We start from the raw sequence: 19517 nt of genomic DNA, 5'->3' as shown, positions 1-19517 counted from the left end.
GCATGGAAATTCCCTATGTTGTGGGTTTTCTCACCTCATATCCATGTTATTTTGTTGACCTTAAAACAGTGGTGAAAGAACTGAGTCAAATGGAGAGGTTTGTGCACGTTTGAAGAGAAGGCTTTTGAGGGACTTACAGTTTTTAGCACAGCTTACTAAATAGTTGATTTTTTACTATTTATGGATGATTTTTGCTACATTCAATTTTTTAATTTATGCTTACAAAGGTTAGCACTGTCAGATATTAGAGAAAATGGCAGTCCCCCATATCTCCACCAATTCTACTTTTAGAACTTGTGCCCCTAAATTTGATAACATTTCAAATTTTTATTTTTGGAAACTGTTGCCAGGCAGAAACAGTGCTAACCATCCATTCAAACGGGTTTGAGCATGTCTCTTATTTGGTTTAGAAATCCAAAAGGCATCCAGATATTTTTCCAGATATTTTTTAAGTGCCAGAACCTGTCCACTTAATCTCCCTTGAACCTCTTTTGGTTCTCAGAACAGGGAATTATGGCCTGTCCTTGTCATTTGCTATAGCAATTACAAGAAATACCAAGATTAGGAATATGTTTTATGTTTGAAATGGTTTCTAATCTACACAAAGTAGTAGAAAACTAAAATAAAGACTGATTTCCAACTTCCAGTAATATGGTAGAACTTAAATAAACCTCAGCCTGTCTATCCTTTTCTTACTAACTGGCTGACTATGCTTTGTCTCAGAGTTTGTCCAAGGAAGGCCAGGACTAAGGAAAGTCAGCAGTATGTTGGAAAGTAGGTCTTTTGGGGTTTCTTTGTGTGCAGAACTCAAGGGACACCACATCTAGTGACTTAAAGCCCCCTCTCGTCTTTGCCAGTGGCACCCTGACAAGTTAGGAGTAATCAGGGGAGTAGAGACCACACATGCTCTATTTTGCCAACATCATTTTTAAATTGACATGTCCCTCTGTCTTCTTTCCTGGCATTCTACTCGCCGCCACAACCAAAGAGCAGTACAGGCAGGTGTCTTGGGCTCCCCCTGCCACCATTCTTGGAACTACACAGTACGTATTCCTTACGGAGAAGGAGGTGAGGTGGTAGTGGTCTGAGAAAGGAACAGTGACCCACCGCTGGTGGCAGAGAGAGCAGTAAGCTGAGGGATGAAGCTTCTTTGTAGGATTATGGCTCTGGGAATCCTGAAAAGTCTCTCAACCATGGCCATGTACATCCGCACCACGTTTGTTTACAAGTGCTACGAGAGGCTCTGGAGACATGGGCTGGCACTGGGGCATGGCCGCAAGACGTGCCATGTGGAGGCAGATGTTGGTGTTCTGGTCAACTTGCATCATGAGACACAACCTTCCATGTACAGTAAGATCATGGCTGTCAGGCGTAACCAAATAAGGTCTGCCCTGAGGTCAGGCCTGCATGCTGATTTGGGACAGATGAGTCTGCTCTAGATGAAGGTAATGAAAATGAAACTGAAGAAGGTGGAGAGGAAAACCCCAAAACAAAACCTTAACAGCAACACCTAAGAGAAGGAGGCCTCTGTGTGAAGCCAAAGACGCAGGACTGGCTTAGTCTCTCCCCGGTCAGACCGCACTATAACTGATTGGCAGTTTCTTTAACATTCAGTATCTATTACAAAAATGCTGTATGTATTCACAACAAAGGCTGTGGCAAATTGAAACTTTGACGATCATGAGGCACCAAAGGAAAGGCTTATTAGACAAGGTGGTTTTTGTCTTTCTGAAAAAATTCCTTTTGACTCCAACTGTCATTTATCGTAACATTCAACAAAAGTGTTTTCCTTTGTTTTGCTCCTCTGCGCTGAAATAGTGAAGTTCACTGCCAGCACTGGCATCGTAGCTGCCTTGGACAGAAGCCACAGGCCTGTACTTGTGGGCAGGAAACAGATTTTGTCAGAGGGAATTATTATTTCTCTTGAATGGGTTAGTTTGTCTACTTATTTCTATTTTGAAACAATTGGGTTATTTCTTGAAAGGCTGCTTCTGCACCATCACCGAAGAAAGATTTTCTAAAGCTTGAAGAAATCTTAGTGTTAACTCAGTGGTGCTGTTTGACCAGGACAGGAGCTGCCGTTTTTGGGGGCCGGGCCCCAAGGCATGTAGGGATCAAATGTAGTGTGGAGTCCTGACCACCGGGCCACCAGGGAAGTCCCAGGGCTGTTTGTTTAAATAGAAACAACTGAAATAATGCGTGACAAGAGTAGCTTGATAAATTTTCACAAATGGTACAGGCATTTAGATCAAGACCTATATGAGAGTGAGGAAACTCTACGTACCCGCTAAAGAGGCACCACCCCTAGAGACAGGAGTAACCGCCATCCTGACTTGAAACACCATAGAATAATTTTGTTTCCTTTTGAATATTATTGTAAATGGGGTCATGTAGTATCTGGCTTTTTTGGTTTTTGTGAGACTCCCTGTTAAAGCTTGATTGTAATTTCTTCATTCTCATTTCTGAGTACTGAGATTTTGTGGTGACTGCAGCCATGAAATTAAAAGACGCTTACTCCTTGGAAGAAAAGTTATGACCAACCTAGATAACATATTGAAAAGCAGAGACATTACTTTGCCAACAAAGGTCCATCTAGTCAAGGCTATGGTTTTTCCAGTGGTCATGTATGGATGTGAGAGTTGGACTGTGAAGAAAGCTGAGTGCCGAAGAACTGATGCTTTTGAACTGTGGTGTTGGAGAAGACTCTTGAGAGTCCCTTGGACTGCAAGGAGATCCAACCAGTCCATTCTGAAGGAGACCAGCCCTGGGATTTCTTTGGAAGGAATGATGCTAAAGCTGAAACTCCAGTACTTTGGCCACCTCATGCGAAGAGTTGACTCATTGGAAAAGTCTCTGATGCTGGGAGGGATTGAGGGCAGGAGGAGAAGGGGACGACAGAGGATGAGACAGCTGTATGGCATCACTGACTCAATGGACGTGAGTCTGAGTGAACTCCGGGAGTTGGTGATGGACAGGGAGGCCTGGCGTGCTGGGATTCATGGGGTTGCAAAGAGTCGGACACGACTGAGAGACTGAACTGAACTGAGATTTTGTTTGATATTGAGCCTATAGATAAATTTGAGAAGAATTAATATCTTTATAGTATCAAGCCTTCCAGCCTGTGAACTGATGTATTCTTCTATTTATTTAGAATTCTTTGATTTTCCTCGGGGTTTTATAGTTCAGTTTAGCTACCTTGCATGTCTTTTATTAGATGTGTTCCTAGATATTAGATGTGTTCCTGGGTATTTGATGCTATCTGTTGCTATTTTAAATGTATTTCTTTAATTTCACATTGTTTAGGTTACTATGTATGTAAGTCATTCTTTTTATGTACTTGCCTTGTAGCCAATGATCTTGGTGAGTTAGCTTATTGATTCTCATACTTGGTGGATACTTTCATATTTTCTATGTACCCACTTGGCAATAAGTGATTGAGGTATTTTTCCTTCTCTTTTTTCCTTTTATTCATTTTTCTTAACTTACTACACTGGCTAGGATCAGGCTTGATTTTTGATCATGGTGTCAGATAGAAAAATCTTCTAAGGAGTTTCCTAGTAAGAAAAGGAACTATGAAATTAAGTTGGTTGATTTGTGAACATCCTATCTAAATTTTAAATGGTGTTATGGTGGTCTACAGAGCAACACATTGTACTTTGTAGTGCATGCCCACGGATGTAGACATATCTTATCAGCCAGCCAACCCGTCTTTCCTACCCCTGACAAGTGGAGACTCTCATTTGTGTATGGATCCTTAACAGAGTTCTGATAGTCAAGTAGAGGTCCAGAGAGCCCGCTCACAGTGTTCTTGTCTCAGAGGTGGCATTTAGGAGGGAATTGTCAAGCAACAGCTTCAGGAGGGGCGGGGCATTTGGGGGTGCATGAGGGTATCCACAGCAACAGTGTGGCATCTGACTGGTCAATGACTGGCTGTAGATGCCAGGTCTTCCACAGTGCCTTCAGCTATCTGGAAAGATTTTGATTAGCTGGACAATAGAAGGGGGAATGAGATCTTATTAGATGGAATACTAGGATGGGAGGCAAGGACTAAGAAGTAGAAACAACTAGAATCAAGAGATGTTTGTTGCTAGTAGGAGTGAGGGAGGGAACCTGAGCGTTTTGGGGACCTAGAGACAGGAGAAAGTGTAAGTCCTTGAGTGGCTTCAGATGTGTCAGGCATGTCACCAGCTGGGGAGTAGAGTACTCGAGGATACAGACCCCGAGAACTGGCAAAGAGCATTCCTCTGCTTCTCTGCAGTTGTCTTCTTTCTCCATCTCTTTCCCTATTTGTTCTAATCCCTTTTTGATTTAGTCCTTTTTGCTCAGGTTCCATTTGGGAGGCAATATAATGGAATGACTGACAACTGATGGGTATACTGACCACTGAGAGCTATGAGACTTTGGCAGATTACCTTTTGAGCCTTGATTTTTCTTATCTCTAAAATGGAGACAATGAAAGCAGCTTTCTCACTGGGTTCGGAAGATTGGATAAAATAATGTTAAGTAAACTAGCCAGGGCCAATGATAAGGGATCCGTCTGGTTGCCTCTTTCTTGGTCTACCTGGTTCTTTTCCAGAGGTATTAGTTATCCATTGTTCTTTTGTTCTAGAACACTTTCTCTTAATAAGGTGTAATGTGGTATTTTTGTTGTTTTCATTGAAAACAGGGTTTATGTCCTCTTTTTGATGAACATAGTGGGTGAGTGCAGTATCGCCCATTTCTGCCAATGTGGTAGATGACTGAGATGACAGTTGGGGGCGCTCTTCCTTCCTTTCCTCTCCAGTACCAGCAGCTTCAAGACCTCAAGCCATTCCTTCAACTCCTTTGGTCCTCAGGGTCCTTATCCATAACTGTAAAGGCCTAAATTAAGTGGACTATCAGATAGACTCTAGTCCAACTCTAATTACATTTATCGGAAGATGCTAGAAGTCAGATCCCTCACTAAATTATGCATGCCATGAGGAAAAGGACCACCATGTCTGTTTTGTTTACCAGCATATCCCTAGCACCTTCAGGAACCTGACCCATGGAAGATGCTCAACAAATGAATCAATGGATGAGTGAATGAAAGAAATCTTTACAATAAGGAAGGTGGCCCATATTTGCCAGAAATTGTTCATAGGACATCATTGGCTTTATGGGTCCATCTTCTGTAACTGAGCTTAATTAAACTCAAGTTTTCTGTTGTAGAAAATGTTTATCAATTCAAATAGTCAAACAGCTTTTTTTTTTTCTTAAACTTCTTCAGGAGTTCATGCTCCTCTTTTAATTGTGATTCATTGCCATGGTTTATAGTCCTCAGTCTCTGTCATGGTTTAGTAAGTCACCTGTGTGAAGGTAAGTACTCTATTTTTGAAACCATAGTGTATGATTATACAACATCATAGCACCATCTGCAAGATGCTGTGCCATTTTCTCTATTTCTCAGATCAGATCAGATCAGATCAGCTGCTCAATCGTGTCTGACTCTTTGCGACCCCATGAATCCCAGCACGCCAGGCCTCCCTGTCCATCACCAACTCCCAGAGTTCACTCAGACTCACGTCCATCGAGTCAGTGATGCCATCCAGCCATCTCATCCTCTGTCGTCCCCTTCTCCTCTTGCCCCCAATCCCTCCCAGCATCAGAGTCTTTTCCAATGAGTCAGCTCTTCGCATGAGGTGGCCAAAGTACTGGAGTTTCAGCTTTAGCATCATTCCTTCCAAAGAAATCCCAGGGCTGGTCTCCTTCAGAATGGACTGGTTGGATCTCCTTGCAGTCCAAGGGACTCTCAAGAGTCTTCTCCAACACCACAGTTCAAAAGCATCAATTCTTCGGCGCTCAGCCTTCTTCACAGTCCAACCTTCTAAAGGCAGCATCATATATCTCATTTTACAAAGAGGGAACAGGTTAAAAGTTACGAGCATTCCTTGGGCTTCTACTTTCCTACTTAAAACACATGCATATGACTATCAGGCTCTTTCATACATCCTCTGACCCAGCAACCTCTCTGTGGAGACTGAGCATCCTTCCTTACCCCTCAAATGGCCCCCTGTTGGCTTTCCTGTCCATTATCTGTGAAACTTCCAAATCTCATTCCTGCCACATTGCACTCTCTTCTCCCTCCTTCGAATGGTTGACTCCCAAGGGGAAAAAAAATATGACTAACATCATGTCTAGCCTTCAAAGGTAAATGTGGACCCTGCCATCAAATTTTAAAAATTAATTCGAAATATAACCCCTGAATCTTAGTAGAGCTTGAAGGGGAAAATTGAAGGCAAAAGGAGAAGACGACAGCAGAGGATGAGGTGGTTGGATAGCATCACTGACTCAATAGACATGAGTTTGAGCAAACTCCAGGAGGTAATGAAACCTGGCGTGCTACAGTCCATGGGGGCGCAGAGAGTCAGATGCAACTTAGTGACTAAACAAGGATACTACAGACTGGGGAGCTAATAGACAACAGAAATTTATTTCTCACTGTTCTGGAAGCTAGAAGTTTGAGATCATGGTGCCGACATGGCTGGGTGAGGGCTCCCCTTCATTGACTTGTGTCCTCAGACACCTCTGCCCTCGTGATCTAATCATCTCCCAAAGGCCCCTCCCCCTAATATCACATAGGACATTAGAATTTCAGCGTATGAATTTGGGAGGTTACAACAATTCAAACCACAGCACTCATTTACTTCTTGAACTCCTCCTTTGGATAGAGAACATAAGATTCCAGGTATAGGACAGTTATGGTATGAGAGAAGGTACCATATAATGTAGAGCCCAAATGGTGTGGTACACACTAGGAGTGCCATGTAGATGTGAGGAAATTAAGACATCAGAATCGGGCTTCCCAGGTGGCACTAGTGGTAAAGAATCCACCTGCCAGTGCAGGAGATGCAAGAAACGTGGGTTTCTTCCCTGGGTTGGGAAGATCCTCTGGAGAAGAGAATGACAACCCATTCCAATATTCTTGCCTGGAGAATTCCGTGGGCCGAGGCACCTCGTGGGCTATATAGTCCATGGGGCCTCAAAGAGTCAGACACAACTGAGCGCCCACAGATATCAGAGTTAGCCAAAACTTAAGACTTTCAAAATGGGTATATGGTATTTCTGAAAACATTATAAAAGTTTGCTTTCTGGAAAACTTTGGTTTACCCTCTGGTATTAATCTTGTCAGTAGAACTGGTAACTTTTATAATACCGTGAAAATGTCAAAACATTTCTGAAGCCTGAAATGAGAAAATTGAACAATGCTATTGCTGTTTACTCTCCAAACTTAGGAGAAACAGTGATTATAAATGATTTTCTTAAAATAAAGTCAGAAAAGTACTTTCTAGCACATGTAACTGCTGCTTATGTTGGGGCATCATCACCAGTCCAAAACTTTTATGACAGAAGACTGGTAAGAGGAGAAGCAATGACCCAGGAGCAGTGCCGAGAACTAGAACATCCCCTGCATACCCGACTCTCCCTCTCGTTTACCAACAGCATTCTAACAAGAGCAAGCTTAGCCATTTTCTGTGTCTGAATGTCTGAAAACATTCGATAGCAATTGAGGGTTGGCTGCCATGATGTCACCATCAAAAAAATCACGAGAGAGACTCTAATGACTTCTAAATATAATCTGCCAGTTCCGAACTTATTTTGTGTGTTTGGGAAAAGCAGTTGGCGTTTTGTAGGAAAGGAATTATGAAAACCTGCCCTTGCCAGTCAGTCACTGGCAGGACTTTGCTTTTATAAACTTGTCATCTGTGATCAAGTCTTCAGTCTCATTTGTTCACTTCTGAGTCCAGAATTCAGGGTTGGAGGAAGCACCTGAGAAACCAGTTGGCAGAAAGATTGTTCAGTCTTAGAAAAGAATTGTCATTTCACTAATTCTACCTAATATAAATCACTAAGAAAACTAAGCTTCTGGAAGATGGCTCAGGAGTAAACATTGAGTGCAACAGAAAAATTCGGTGGTCACCAGAGCACTAAGCACTGTTAGCCATTTAATGAGAACTGCAATCCAGTGGATAACAGCCGGTAGAGAAGCTTAACTCGTTCCTTTCCCTCTCCCTCCCATAGCCAGAAGACAATCCTTACAGTACAGCGTCTTCTAAGAGTTTGCCCTTCTACTTTGGGTAAAGCACCCTCTTTAAAATGAGTTAGCTCCTAGATACATTTGAAAAACTTAACTCCTCTGCTGTCTCAGCATCAACAATGGAATGTTCAATCGACTTCCATACAAAGCAGCAGCTCTGTATACTATCAATTTAGGAAGAGTAATTGGCACCATCTGTGAAAGGATTGGTTATGAGCGCCTGCCCTTCCTGGTAGGGCACTGGAAAGGCATGAAGCAGACACAAGCATGGAGGTTTTCCAGGCCTCCCGTATGCAGCTAGCCTCTCCTCATTTGTGGTTTGGGGTCCATCGTTGTATTCCTTTGCTTTTGAAAATTTGAGATTGACGTGTACACACTGCTGTATTTTAAGTGGATAACCAATAAGGACCTACTGTGTAGCACAGGGAAGTCTGCTCAATGTTATGTGGCAGTCTGGATGGGAGGGAAGTTGGGGGAGAATGGATGCCTGTATATGTATGGCTGAGTCCCTTTGCTGTGCGCTTGAAATGATCACAATGTTGTGAATCTGCTGTACTCCAATATAAAATTTAAAAGTTTTTGAAGTGCCCCTAAAGATTGGGTATTTCTTACTCAGAGCTAATATTTACAGTTGCTTGAGGAAGGACTTTAAAATCATATTTTTTAAGTCATATTTCATTTGTATATACGCCTCTATTTTTTTTTTTTGCCATGGCAATTTGAAGCCTTAGATAAGCTAACGTGTAATGTCTACCAGTATATTTTTGGGTGTTTTGTCCTTTTCCAAAACAGAATTGTTCTTGTCTGCAATCCTTGGCATTCTTATCACACCTGTGTTTTTCTTGAAGCACCATCACCTACAGGATCTTTAAGGGCTTCAGAGCCTCCAGGCAGTGGACCCAACATAGAAAAAGTTTGCGGGGGTGGGGGTGGGGGTGGGGAACCTTGGCTAATTTAAAGTGTCAGATGATGATTTCTGACTTTAAAGAACTTTTCATTGGTTTTAGATGGAAGGCTCTGTGTTAAGTGTTTGGCTTCCTCTGGCGTGTGACTGGACATGAGTTCCAAGAACAATCAGCTAGTATAGGGTTTGCAGAAGGAAGCATTGTGCTCCCTGTTAATCACTGTCCTCTCTGTCCCTCCCCTCATCCCTCTTCTGATTTCAGTGGTGCTTCATGCCCCACCTCCAACCAAGATCAAACGGGAGCTGCACAGCCCCTCCTCTGAGCTGTCGTCCTGTAGCCACGAGCAGGCTCTCGGTGCTAATTATGGAGAAAAGTGCCTCTACAACTATTGGTAAGTTGAGCCAGAGAAAGGCTGGCCAGGAAGTGGCCGGCTCGTTGATTGTTTCCAGTATTATTCAGCAGACGCTCAGTGTAGCGCACCCGTCTCTGGTGGCAGTATAATGATCCTCTAGCTGTAGCCAGTCCAAATGGGCTTTGTCTGCATGTAACGTGCAGAACTGTTAAATCAGCCCTGCAGGGGACTGATTTCATGGGGCCCTGAGCCCTCCCAAGGGAAAGAACCCTGAATGCTGGGCTATTTGATCTGTGGCTTCAAGGGAGGGACTATATGCTCCTTCATGTCTATCATATGTTAATGTGAACTTTAAGCACCAAAGAAGTAATCTTCACATCAGAATATATGAAGAAAATCCCCATGCCAGTGCCCTTTACTTAAGAATATCCAAGCCCCAGGAATGAAGCTTTAATTTTAAATCATTCTTTGCTCTAGAAGATAAACATAGATCTGCCTGAAAAGGGGAGGAGAAGCTTTGTTAAGTGATGTTACAGCAGAAAATTCAAAGGTTCTTGTTCCTGGGAACCCTGGAATTCTTGGGAGAGGGGGCCAGAAAACTCCCCCAGGACCTAATTTCTCCCCTCATCCATCCACCCCTGCACGCGCATACATGGAGAATTCTTTTAGAAAAGGGGAAAAAGGAAACCGGAAGCTGAGGCTAAAATTATCTTTGAGAAGAATCACTAGAAGTGTTAAACAAGTCCCTGTGACGCAGTGTGCTTGTCACTTTTCAGAGGTACAAATATTCCCTCGGGGCTGCCAGCAATTTAACTATGTTAATGCTGTCATTTCCTGGCAACCGTGGGCTGCAACCTCGAGTTCTGCTGGACCTGGTGACCACACTAATGGCTTCATTGCGGCTAAATGGTTCCTTCTCTTTTTCTGTTTACAGTGCCTATGATAGGAAGCCTCCCTCTGGGTTCAAGCCATTAACCCCTCCTACCACCCCGCTGTCTCCCACCCATCAGAATTCCCTATTTCCCCCACCTCAGGCAACTCTGCCCACCTCGGCGGCACATGCCCCTGCAGCTGGCCCAGTCCCAGGTGTGGGCCCCACCCCCACCCCTCATTCGCTTCCGGAACCTGGACCACAGCAGCAAACCTTTGCGGTCCCCCGGCCGCCACATCAGCCCTTGCAGATGCCAAAGATGATGCCTGAAAACCAGTATCCATCAGAACAGAGGTGGGTGCTGATCTGGGCTTCCTTTACCACCTCCTCCCACCCCTCTATCTCTGAGGGCGAGGGGAAATAGTAGTCATTTGCCAGGTACCTATAAAGCTCTCATTCCACTGAGGCATGTTTTGAGGTAAGACTACTAATAATATGAATATGACCTGTTTATATTATCACTTTGGGGCTTCCCTGGTGGCTCAGTGGTAAAGAATCCCCCTGCAATGCAGGAGACTAGGTTCGATCCCTGGGTCAGAAAGATCCCCTGGAGGAGGGCATGGCAACTCACTCCAGTATTCTTGCCTGGAGAAGTCCATGGACAGAGGAGCCTGATGGGGTCACACAGAGTCAGACACGACTGAACGACTAAACAACGTATCACCCTGCTCCTAAGGTACTGCAGAGGGGATATAGGCCTTGCAACACCCTTATGAAGTAGGTAAGGGAGAGGTGGCTGGTACTCTTCCCCATTGTAGAAGCAGAGGAAGACGGACCTGCTCAGGATGTTGACCCTGTCTGTTGACCTTGGCTGAGGGCAGCTTTGCTGGCTCCTCATTGGATACCACCTGCTAGAATCATACCTTGATTTATGCTACCCATTAATACTTTATTACCATTTTACTTACGTATTAGGGAAGATTGCTGAGTTATCGGAGGTGTTATTACTCATTTGATTTTAATACATTTTTACAGTAGGGGGATTACCTGAGGATTGTTTTTTTCTTTTTTTTTTTTTTTGGACTGTATTTTTAATTTTCTACTTTTGAGATAGAGATCTTGATTTCACTCCAGGTATTTCTGCATTCTTAATAAGGAAATAGAGGCATCAGAATAACTTGTCCAAAGTGATTCATTCTCAGAAAAACTAAGATGTAAAAGGAATCTACTCTGCAAGCACCAAACTTAACCTCTTAGGTCCCAGCCTTTGAAGTTCGTTATCTGTGGTATTCTAGAACTTTGCGTGCTTGTGGCCTTCCCTTAATACAGGATATTCTGGGGGCCTTTTTTATTTCAGTCCCTCTGGAATGAAGTGATAAGGTAGGCAGGTAGTTATCTGTGGTTACCAATGGCTACAAGGTGATGACTATTGTTTGTCCTTTCTTGCTCTGCTTGGGGGAGAGGAAGAATATATAAGTTATCTTCCTCTGGCCTGGTCCAACCCAGATGCCTGCTGGTATTTAATTGGAGGTCACTATTTCTAGATGAAATGCAGAAAAAAGCAAGTACTCTTGTCTGGTTCCAGTTCCCTTCCCCCTTTGCGGTGAAAGTCACCATAAAGAACCACATAATTTGTCTGGTTAGTGTTTCTCCCCCTGCTGATCCAGGGGCCGTGAACACCAATGGTATACAGGGCCTGAGGGGAGAGAGTGTTGACTGGCTGGCTGACCACTGGCTGGCTCAGTGGTGGGCCTCAGTTTCCACAGGAAGCCACTTCATCTGAAGGAGGCAAGTACCTCAAAGTGTGTGTTAGTCACTAGCTTGTAATAACAGTTGTACTTCTTTAAGAGAATTTGGAAATTTGGAATTTTAGTGTAGAAATTCCAGGGGTTTTGTTTTTGTTTTTTAAAGCTGGCAACTAATTCAACTTTACTGCTGTAAAGTATTACAGCAGTAATACTTTGCAGACTAAACAAAATCTGTGGGCAGAATCACCCCTGAGGCCTGCCAGTTTGTGAACGCAGGCCTGGATACCATTTTTATTTCAATAATTTCGGTTTTGTGTTTTTAAACTGTCTTTTCTGATTGTATGCAGAGATTAGTAATTGAAGAGGCGGGTTGAGGTGGGGTATATATTTTGTATTTGAAATAATTAGCCAACTTTAATTTGTTATACCATATGTAAAGGGAAATCACTTTGTGTTAAATCTCTTATTCATATTTTCCCTTAATCCATTTCATGTGCAGAGAGCCTGTGTAAACAGGTTGTATCAATGGCTCACTGAACTGGGGGAGAATCTCCTATTACTAATTCTGCTGGTAGTTATTCATCTTCCTGCAGCCCTGGAAGATAGGATGCCTTAGTCTCAGTGATAGAGTAGCTTTGTCTCCAGGCTACCCGGCCTCCTCCCGAAAGGAGGACATTTGATCCCTGCGATTTGAGTGTCTGTCCTCAGGTATCCAAAGGCAGGAGCCAGAAAGTAGATATTTCTTTTAGGGGGCAATTCCTCCCTGAAATCTGCCTTCCATCTTGCACTCACCTCCCCTTACCCCTCCGCCTTTAGGAGTGGTGGGTCTGAAATCAAGACCTCACCCACACACAGAGTGATACTGAGATCTTTAACAGAACTGAGGTGAAGGGCAGGTGCCTGCATAGATAAAACACAAACAAACATGGGCTCTTGGGCTTCTGTACCAGAGCACTGTATTATCAGATCTGAAGGTGTACTAGAGGAGTCCTCAGCGGGGGATTATTAGTAGTGTAGACTTCTTGCTGTACTCCAGAGATGGAGTTGTGGGTCTGGGGCAGGACCTGGAAATATTACTGTCGTACTTTGGGAAATCATGGTGTACCCCTGTCTTCTACCCCCACACCTAGACAACTTTTTTTTTTCCCTAAGAATCAAGTGCCCAGTACTCAATTTTGTTCTTATTGTGCTTGTCTATTATTGAGATAATGATATCTGTGTGATGCAAAATACACCAAAAACATGACAAGTGATTATGCTTGTAGACAGAGGATTGCACACAGAAAATGAGACAAACTAAGATCTGTAGTCCAATTCTGGCTCATACTGTAAAGAATCTGCCTGTGGTGTGGGAGACCCAGGTTCAATCCCTGGGTTGGGAAGACCCCGTGGAGGAGGGCATGGCTACCTACTCCAGTATTCTGGCCTAGGGAATTCCATGGACAGAGGAGCCTGGCAGTCTATAGTCCATAAGCTCACAAAGAGTCTGGCACAACTGAGCCACTAACAACACAATAGAAATTGCAGTCAGGTATGATAAACTCCAGTACTCTTGCCTGGAAAATCCCATGGATGGAGGAGCCTGGTAGGCTGCAGTCCATGGGGTTGCTAAGAGTCAGACACGACTGAGCGACTTCACTTTCACTTTCATGCATTGGAGAAGGGAATGGCAACCCACTCCAGTGTTCTTGCCTGGAGAATCCCAGGGACAGGGGAGCCTGGTGGGCTGCCATCTATGGGGTCGCACAGAGTCAGACACAACTGAAGTGACTTAGCAGCAGCATGATAAGCTTAGTAACTACACATTTAATAACTCATGCCTGCTTGAAACTGGAATAGATTAGTTAGTAACTGGAGTTTTTCTTGTGCTTTTAAGTTAGAGGGAATGTTACTTCAAAATTAGCCCCATAACAAAAATGTGGTATTTTGCAGGATAGAAGGAAATTAGTCTTATCTGAGATTTTCTAAATAGCTCTGTAACAAAGGCAAGATAAAAACAAACAAAATGTATCTTACAGATTAAAAAAAAAAAAATTAGACCTCAGAGCATCTAAAGGACTTCCTAAAAGTCACATAGCCAAATACCAGGTCCTACCTTTAGAAACCAAAAACATAAGTACCCCACTTTGGTTATGCTTACAGGAGAGGGGTTGCTGACAATGTACTAAAAGCTAAGTAAGGGACCTTGAAAAATCATTTCAACCTTGAATTTTATCCATCTGTTTCTTTAAACTAGCAGGACTTTCTCTTAAAACTACAAAATCCCACTTAATTCCTACATCATTTATCTAAACCCATGTTGTCACACCTTTATTTTTTGTTTTGCTGAGTGCCTTATTCCTTCAATTGAGTAGAACAAGTTCTTTTGAGGTTTAAAAACCATGATGTATACCCCTTTCTTTAGACCATATTTCGCTCAATATCTTGTCTTCAATGTGTTTATTGACAGTGATTGTTTGCTAAGACTATATAATCTAGTCAGTTATATTCTTAATGTTTTATATAATCAGTATATAATTCTTTACAACTCAAAATTTGCTTTAGGAGATAAATACTGTATTTGAAAGCCATGATTTATATTCGTGATTTCCTCCCCCCAAAGAGGAAAAAAATGCCATGTAATTTGGCATGTTCAGACATGTTTCATTTACCCTTAAAGACCAGCTGCTCCTTGAAAAGGAGGACTGCTTCTCATTCAACCTTCCCACTCTCATAGGAGTTTATTGTGCTGTTTACAATGTGCGCAAAAATCTTCCTATGTTATGCCCATAGTACTAGCCAGATATGGTATAAAGAAAAACTGTCATTCCATCTCAAGTTGAGTCCCCGCAGTTCAACTGAAGAGATTCCTCTAAGAAATGCAGCATCTAGAAATTTGGGGAAAGATTGAAGGCAGGAGGAGAAGGGGGAAACAGAGGATGAGATGGGTGGATAGCATCACCGACTCAATGGACATGGGTTTGAGCAAACTTCGGGAGATAGTGAAGAACAGGGAAGCCTGGTGTACTGTAGTCCATGGGATCGCAAAAAGTTAGACACGACTTAGCGACTCAATAGGAATTTTGAAATCCACTGCACACTCACGTGACAGCAAGAAGCAAAAAATCAAAAAGCAAAATTTAAGAAGATAACCCTGATGGGGAAATCGTCTGCTTCGGGCTTCCATGGTGGCTCAATGGTAAAGAATTCACCTGCCAGTGCAGGGACATGGATTCGATCCCTGGTCCTGGGGAGGTCCCACATGCCTTGGAGCAGCTCAGCTCCATGCACCACAACTACCGAAGCCCACGTGCCTAGAAGGCTGTGCTCTGCAATGAGAAAAACCCCTGAAATGAGAAGCCCACGCGCTGTAAGAGAGTAGCTCACTTACAACTGGAGAAGGTTCTCGCACAACAATTTTTTTAAAAATTCCCTTTTTAAAAATCCTCTACTTCTTGATGCTCCCTACGGGCATTAGTATTGCAATAGGCTATCACGCTGAAATTGATAGTCAGAACCCAGTCCCCAGAGTCATCAAGAAAGGGTCTGTTGTCTGAATGGCCTGTTGAGAAGGTTCTCTCTGTGGTTGTGATCAAAACTTTAGAGCTTAGAGGATGAGCTTACATTTTCTATAATTGTGATTTAGTAGAAAACTACTTATTCCCTGAAGATGCTAAAGAGACATAATATATGCAGGTTTTTCTCTTCTCCTTTCTCTCAGGTGTACCCTAATTGTTCATTTTTGTCCTTCACATTTTCTAGTTTTTAGACAGGGAAGAACCTGACAGTGAGTCACACTTGTAGCCTGTCAGACACATCCCTTTCATGCACTCCTGTTAACAGTGTGTTATGTGTGACAGCACAAATTCACTTTAGTGTCCGAAACTGAGTTTCATAGATGCTTAATGGAATCTTCAGCAGACTGAGTTGTGTACTTCTAGTCAGACATGACTTAGCAACTAAAAACAACAACAGTTTCAGTATGGGAAGTTTTTAGGGTTCTGCATCTTAAGAGGGCTCATTTTCTGCATTTCCTTATGTTTAAAATAGGGTTGTTTTTGTTATACCTTTTATTAAGCTGAAGAAAATTTCCTTCTATCCCTAGAATGCTGGGTTTTGTTGGTTTTCTTTTTTAATATGAATACATGTTGAATCTTATCAAATGCTTCTTCTGCCTCTGTTGAGATCAAATGAATAGCTCTCCTTTAATTTTTCTATGTGGTGAATTACACTGATTTTATATGAAACCAATCTTGTATTCTTGTGATAAACTAAACTTTGTTATATATAATCATATATACATTGCTGGGCTAGGTTTTCCAACATGTATTTAGGACTCCTGCATCTGTATTTATGATTGAGAATGATATATAATTTCCCTTTCTTATATTATCCCTGTTGGGTTTTAGCATTGAGGTTATTCTCACCAGATGAGTAATGATATTTTCCTTTCTATATATTCCAAAATAGCTTGTGTGAAATTGGGGTTTTTTATTCTTTGAAATTTTGGAAGAATTTACCAGTACAGCCATTGGGGCCTGATATTTTCTTTGTGGGAAGATTTTTAATTACTGGTTCAGTATCCTCACCTTTTATGGTCTTGGTCTGGATTTCTGTTTAGTTGAGTGAATTTAACAAATTTTTCTAGGAATTTGTTTCACAAGTTTTAGAAATTGGCACATGGTGTTCCCTGGTGGCTCAGTGGTAAAGAATCCGCCTGCCAATGCAAGAGACGTAGGTTCGATCCCTGATCTGGGAAGATCCCACATGCCACAGAACAACTAAGCCCATGTGCATTAAAAATGAAGAAATAAAAATTGGCGTAAAGCTGTTCCTAATGTCAGCATGCTGCAGTCCATGGGGTCACAAAGAATCAGACGTGACTGAGCAACTGAACAAAAGTGCCCTTTTAACAACCTCTATAGCATCATCTGTTTATCCATTTTTCATTTTTTATTCTATTTATCTAGACTGTGTTAGTCTTAGCAGGTTATATCACTTGTCTTTTCAGTAAATCAACTCTAGATTTGCTTGTTCTATTGGATACTTTCTATTTCATTGGTTTCTGCTCCTACTGAAATTTTCTATATTTTTTGTTTATTCTGTTTTAGCTTCTTTGGTTGGCTAACTTGTAGCTTCTTTATACTCTAAATACATGACCAAATAAGATTTCTCCTAAGGCTGGGGTGACCATACCTTCAGTTTTTCCTGGGTCACATAGCTTGTGAAAGTAATTCCTGATAGCTTTTCTTTTTACTCCCCAAAATACCCTGGTTACAAGTAATCGATTATTTGATCTCCCTTCCAAGTCCTGCTTTAGCTATACCCCACAAGTTCTGACCTGTGGTATTTTAAAAATTCAGTTTCAAGTATTTATTATTTCTTCAATCCTAGAGTTCTTCAAGTGTATATTTCTGAATTTCCAAACTTAAGTTTTCTAGCTGCCTGGCCTGTATGATATTTAAATGTCATCAAGAAGGTATTTAAAAGCAATTATTGAAACAATTGTATGAATAATATAGGCTCTGGAGTTGAACTGATTAACAGATCTGAAATTGAGTCCCAACTCTGCTACTTCCTATCTGTATGACCTCAGGGAGGCATTTAACTTTCCCAAGCTTTGGTTTCTTTATCTGAAAATGGGAGACTACTAGATACTTACCACATAGAATCATTGGGTGACTTAATCACATTGGCATAGGGAAAGTACTCAAATGTTAGCTTCCATGACAATCTTGTTTTAAAAATCACTTTTATGTTCCATAAAGAAAACTACTAAAGGAATCTTCCTAAAATGATATAGATACTATTACCTATACACTTTTAGCTCTTTGTTTAAAGTTTTAAAAATGTAAAGTTCTCTACCCCTAATCTTTTCATCTTTAGACTCATTAATGTTGTATACATAAAAAACTAATACTTTTACCGTCTAATCTCCTGGGAAGATCTTGTGTTTATATCACCTTCCATATTTGATCTTGAAAAATCAAATATCTAGGCCTTTAAAAGGCATACTTGGTTTCTCATCTCTGTGTTCTATCACAGTTTGGATGGGCCAATTTGAGTTTAATTGCTGACAGGCCTCACACAAAGTTCTGAGAGCTGTTTCAGAGCTCTTTGGTGGGCTTTTAGGGACAGTGTTTGGGTTTTCTTTTGCAACAGTGCCTGGCTCTTGGTATATGGCAGGAAAATAAATATTAATTGAAATTGGGTGGCATGGTACCACCTGGAATAAAAATCAGCATTCTCTTTTTGAGAAAGGAGACTAGAGGCTGTCTAGATAGCAAGGGAACTCGTGTGCGTGAAAGTCTCCCAGTCCTTAAGATCTTCCCTACCATTTTGCATAATTTCTGAATTTAGCTTATGGCAGGCTGTGGGGAGGAGGTTGGATAGTTGATGTTTGAGAGTAATGGTATCTAAGAACCTAGCAGTGTGCTGGGACCTTTTACATGGGTTGTCTTAGGTAACCTTTATAACAGATCTATGGGACAAGTAACCTGATTGTTCTTACTTTCCTGATGAGGAAACTGAGGTTCAGAGCAGTTATGTAACTAGCTCTGTGACCTTGGGTCAGTAAGTGATAAAGATTGGATTTCAGCCCAGGATGTGCCAACTTCGCAGCCAGAGCCTCTTTTACTGAGCTGTGCTGCTTCGCTGTCAATTTTTTCTTTGCTCTAACGGGAATATTAAGTACGTGGTGGTGGTTTCTTGGCCAGTTTTCCATATCATTTCAGGTGGCCTCTGAACTGCTCACTCCTTCACTGGGCACCCAAAGCCACTGTGTAGCCTTCTTTGAATCCACACTTTTCTCCTTTTTTTCTCTAAGTATTGTGTTTACTCTGTGTTGGCAGCAGAAACCAAAAAGGAAATGCAGAAAAAGCATCTAACGGTTTTCATAATGTAAACCAAATGTTGGTAGCGTGGGTGAGCTCTTGGGAGGAAAGGCGCTATATAAATCTGACAAATAAATAAATAACTGGTTCTTTAAATAAACTGGCACTGAGAAAGCCTTAATCTGTAACCTATTGAATATAGGCTTGCTCAGTAGTCAGAAGTGTCCTTTTGCTCACCAACTGTGAGCTCATGATGGCCTGAGCTCTGTTGGGATAACGGGTGGGGGTGGAGGGCGGGGTGGCTAGTGGGGGTAGGAAGAGGTCTGTTAGGAACCAAGCCTTCCCTCCTTGGAAAATGATTGCCTGCCTCAGTAAACAACAGGCATCTCTGTCGTAGCTGTACTATGTATACAACACATTCTAAGCTACTTCAAAAGGATTGCGGGAAGGGGGTTCAAATGAAGGACAGTGGTTGAAGTGCAGAGTGTATTTTGAGGACAAAAACTGAATTACTTTACTAATCTCTGCAAATAAAAGCTGTTATCGGCAGCAAGCTCGGAGAGAAATCTTTCTTCCAAATATGCTGGTTTTATGACCTACCCTTAAGCTGCCCTTTGCAACAAACCAGGACAAGCCAATCCCAGTTGTAGAATGTGTTCCACAGATGCCAGGCCTGTAAGCTTCATACATCCTTAAAGTTATGCTGCAGGGAGGGGATGAAGGTTGCTGGCTGGTACCCACATGGAAGCACCTTTTCCTGAGGGCATCGGACT

The 19517-nt window shown here is 42.1% G+C and overlaps 1 protein-coding gene across 6 annotated transcripts in view; it reads left to right on the top strand.

The window, feature by feature from the left end:
* The window catches only part of ETV5 (ETS variant transcription factor 5), a 60560-nt gene that overhangs the window by 20434 nt on the left and 20609 nt on the right, over positions 1-19517 (top strand). For all 6 annotated transcript variants that reach the window (XM_086398082.1, XM_086398075.1, XM_086398072.1 and 3 more), the window contains 2 exons: positions 9223-9352; positions 10248-10538. In XM_086398082.1, coding sequence (XP_086254208.1) covers positions 9223-9352; positions 10248-10538 — 421 coding nt within the window. The remainder of the gene's footprint in view (positions 1-9222; positions 9353-10247; positions 10539-19517) is intronic.

Source organism: Bos grunniens, chromosome 1, assembly GCF_055505025.1.
Source record: "Bos grunniens cultivar Pamir isolate PY7600 chromosome 1, Bosgru_T2T1.0, whole genome shotgun sequence".
Classification (NCBI taxonomy): domain Eukaryota; kingdom Metazoa; phylum Chordata; class Mammalia; order Artiodactyla; family Bovidae; genus Bos; species Bos grunniens.
This window is presented reverse-complemented; position numbering and strand designations above follow the sequence as displayed.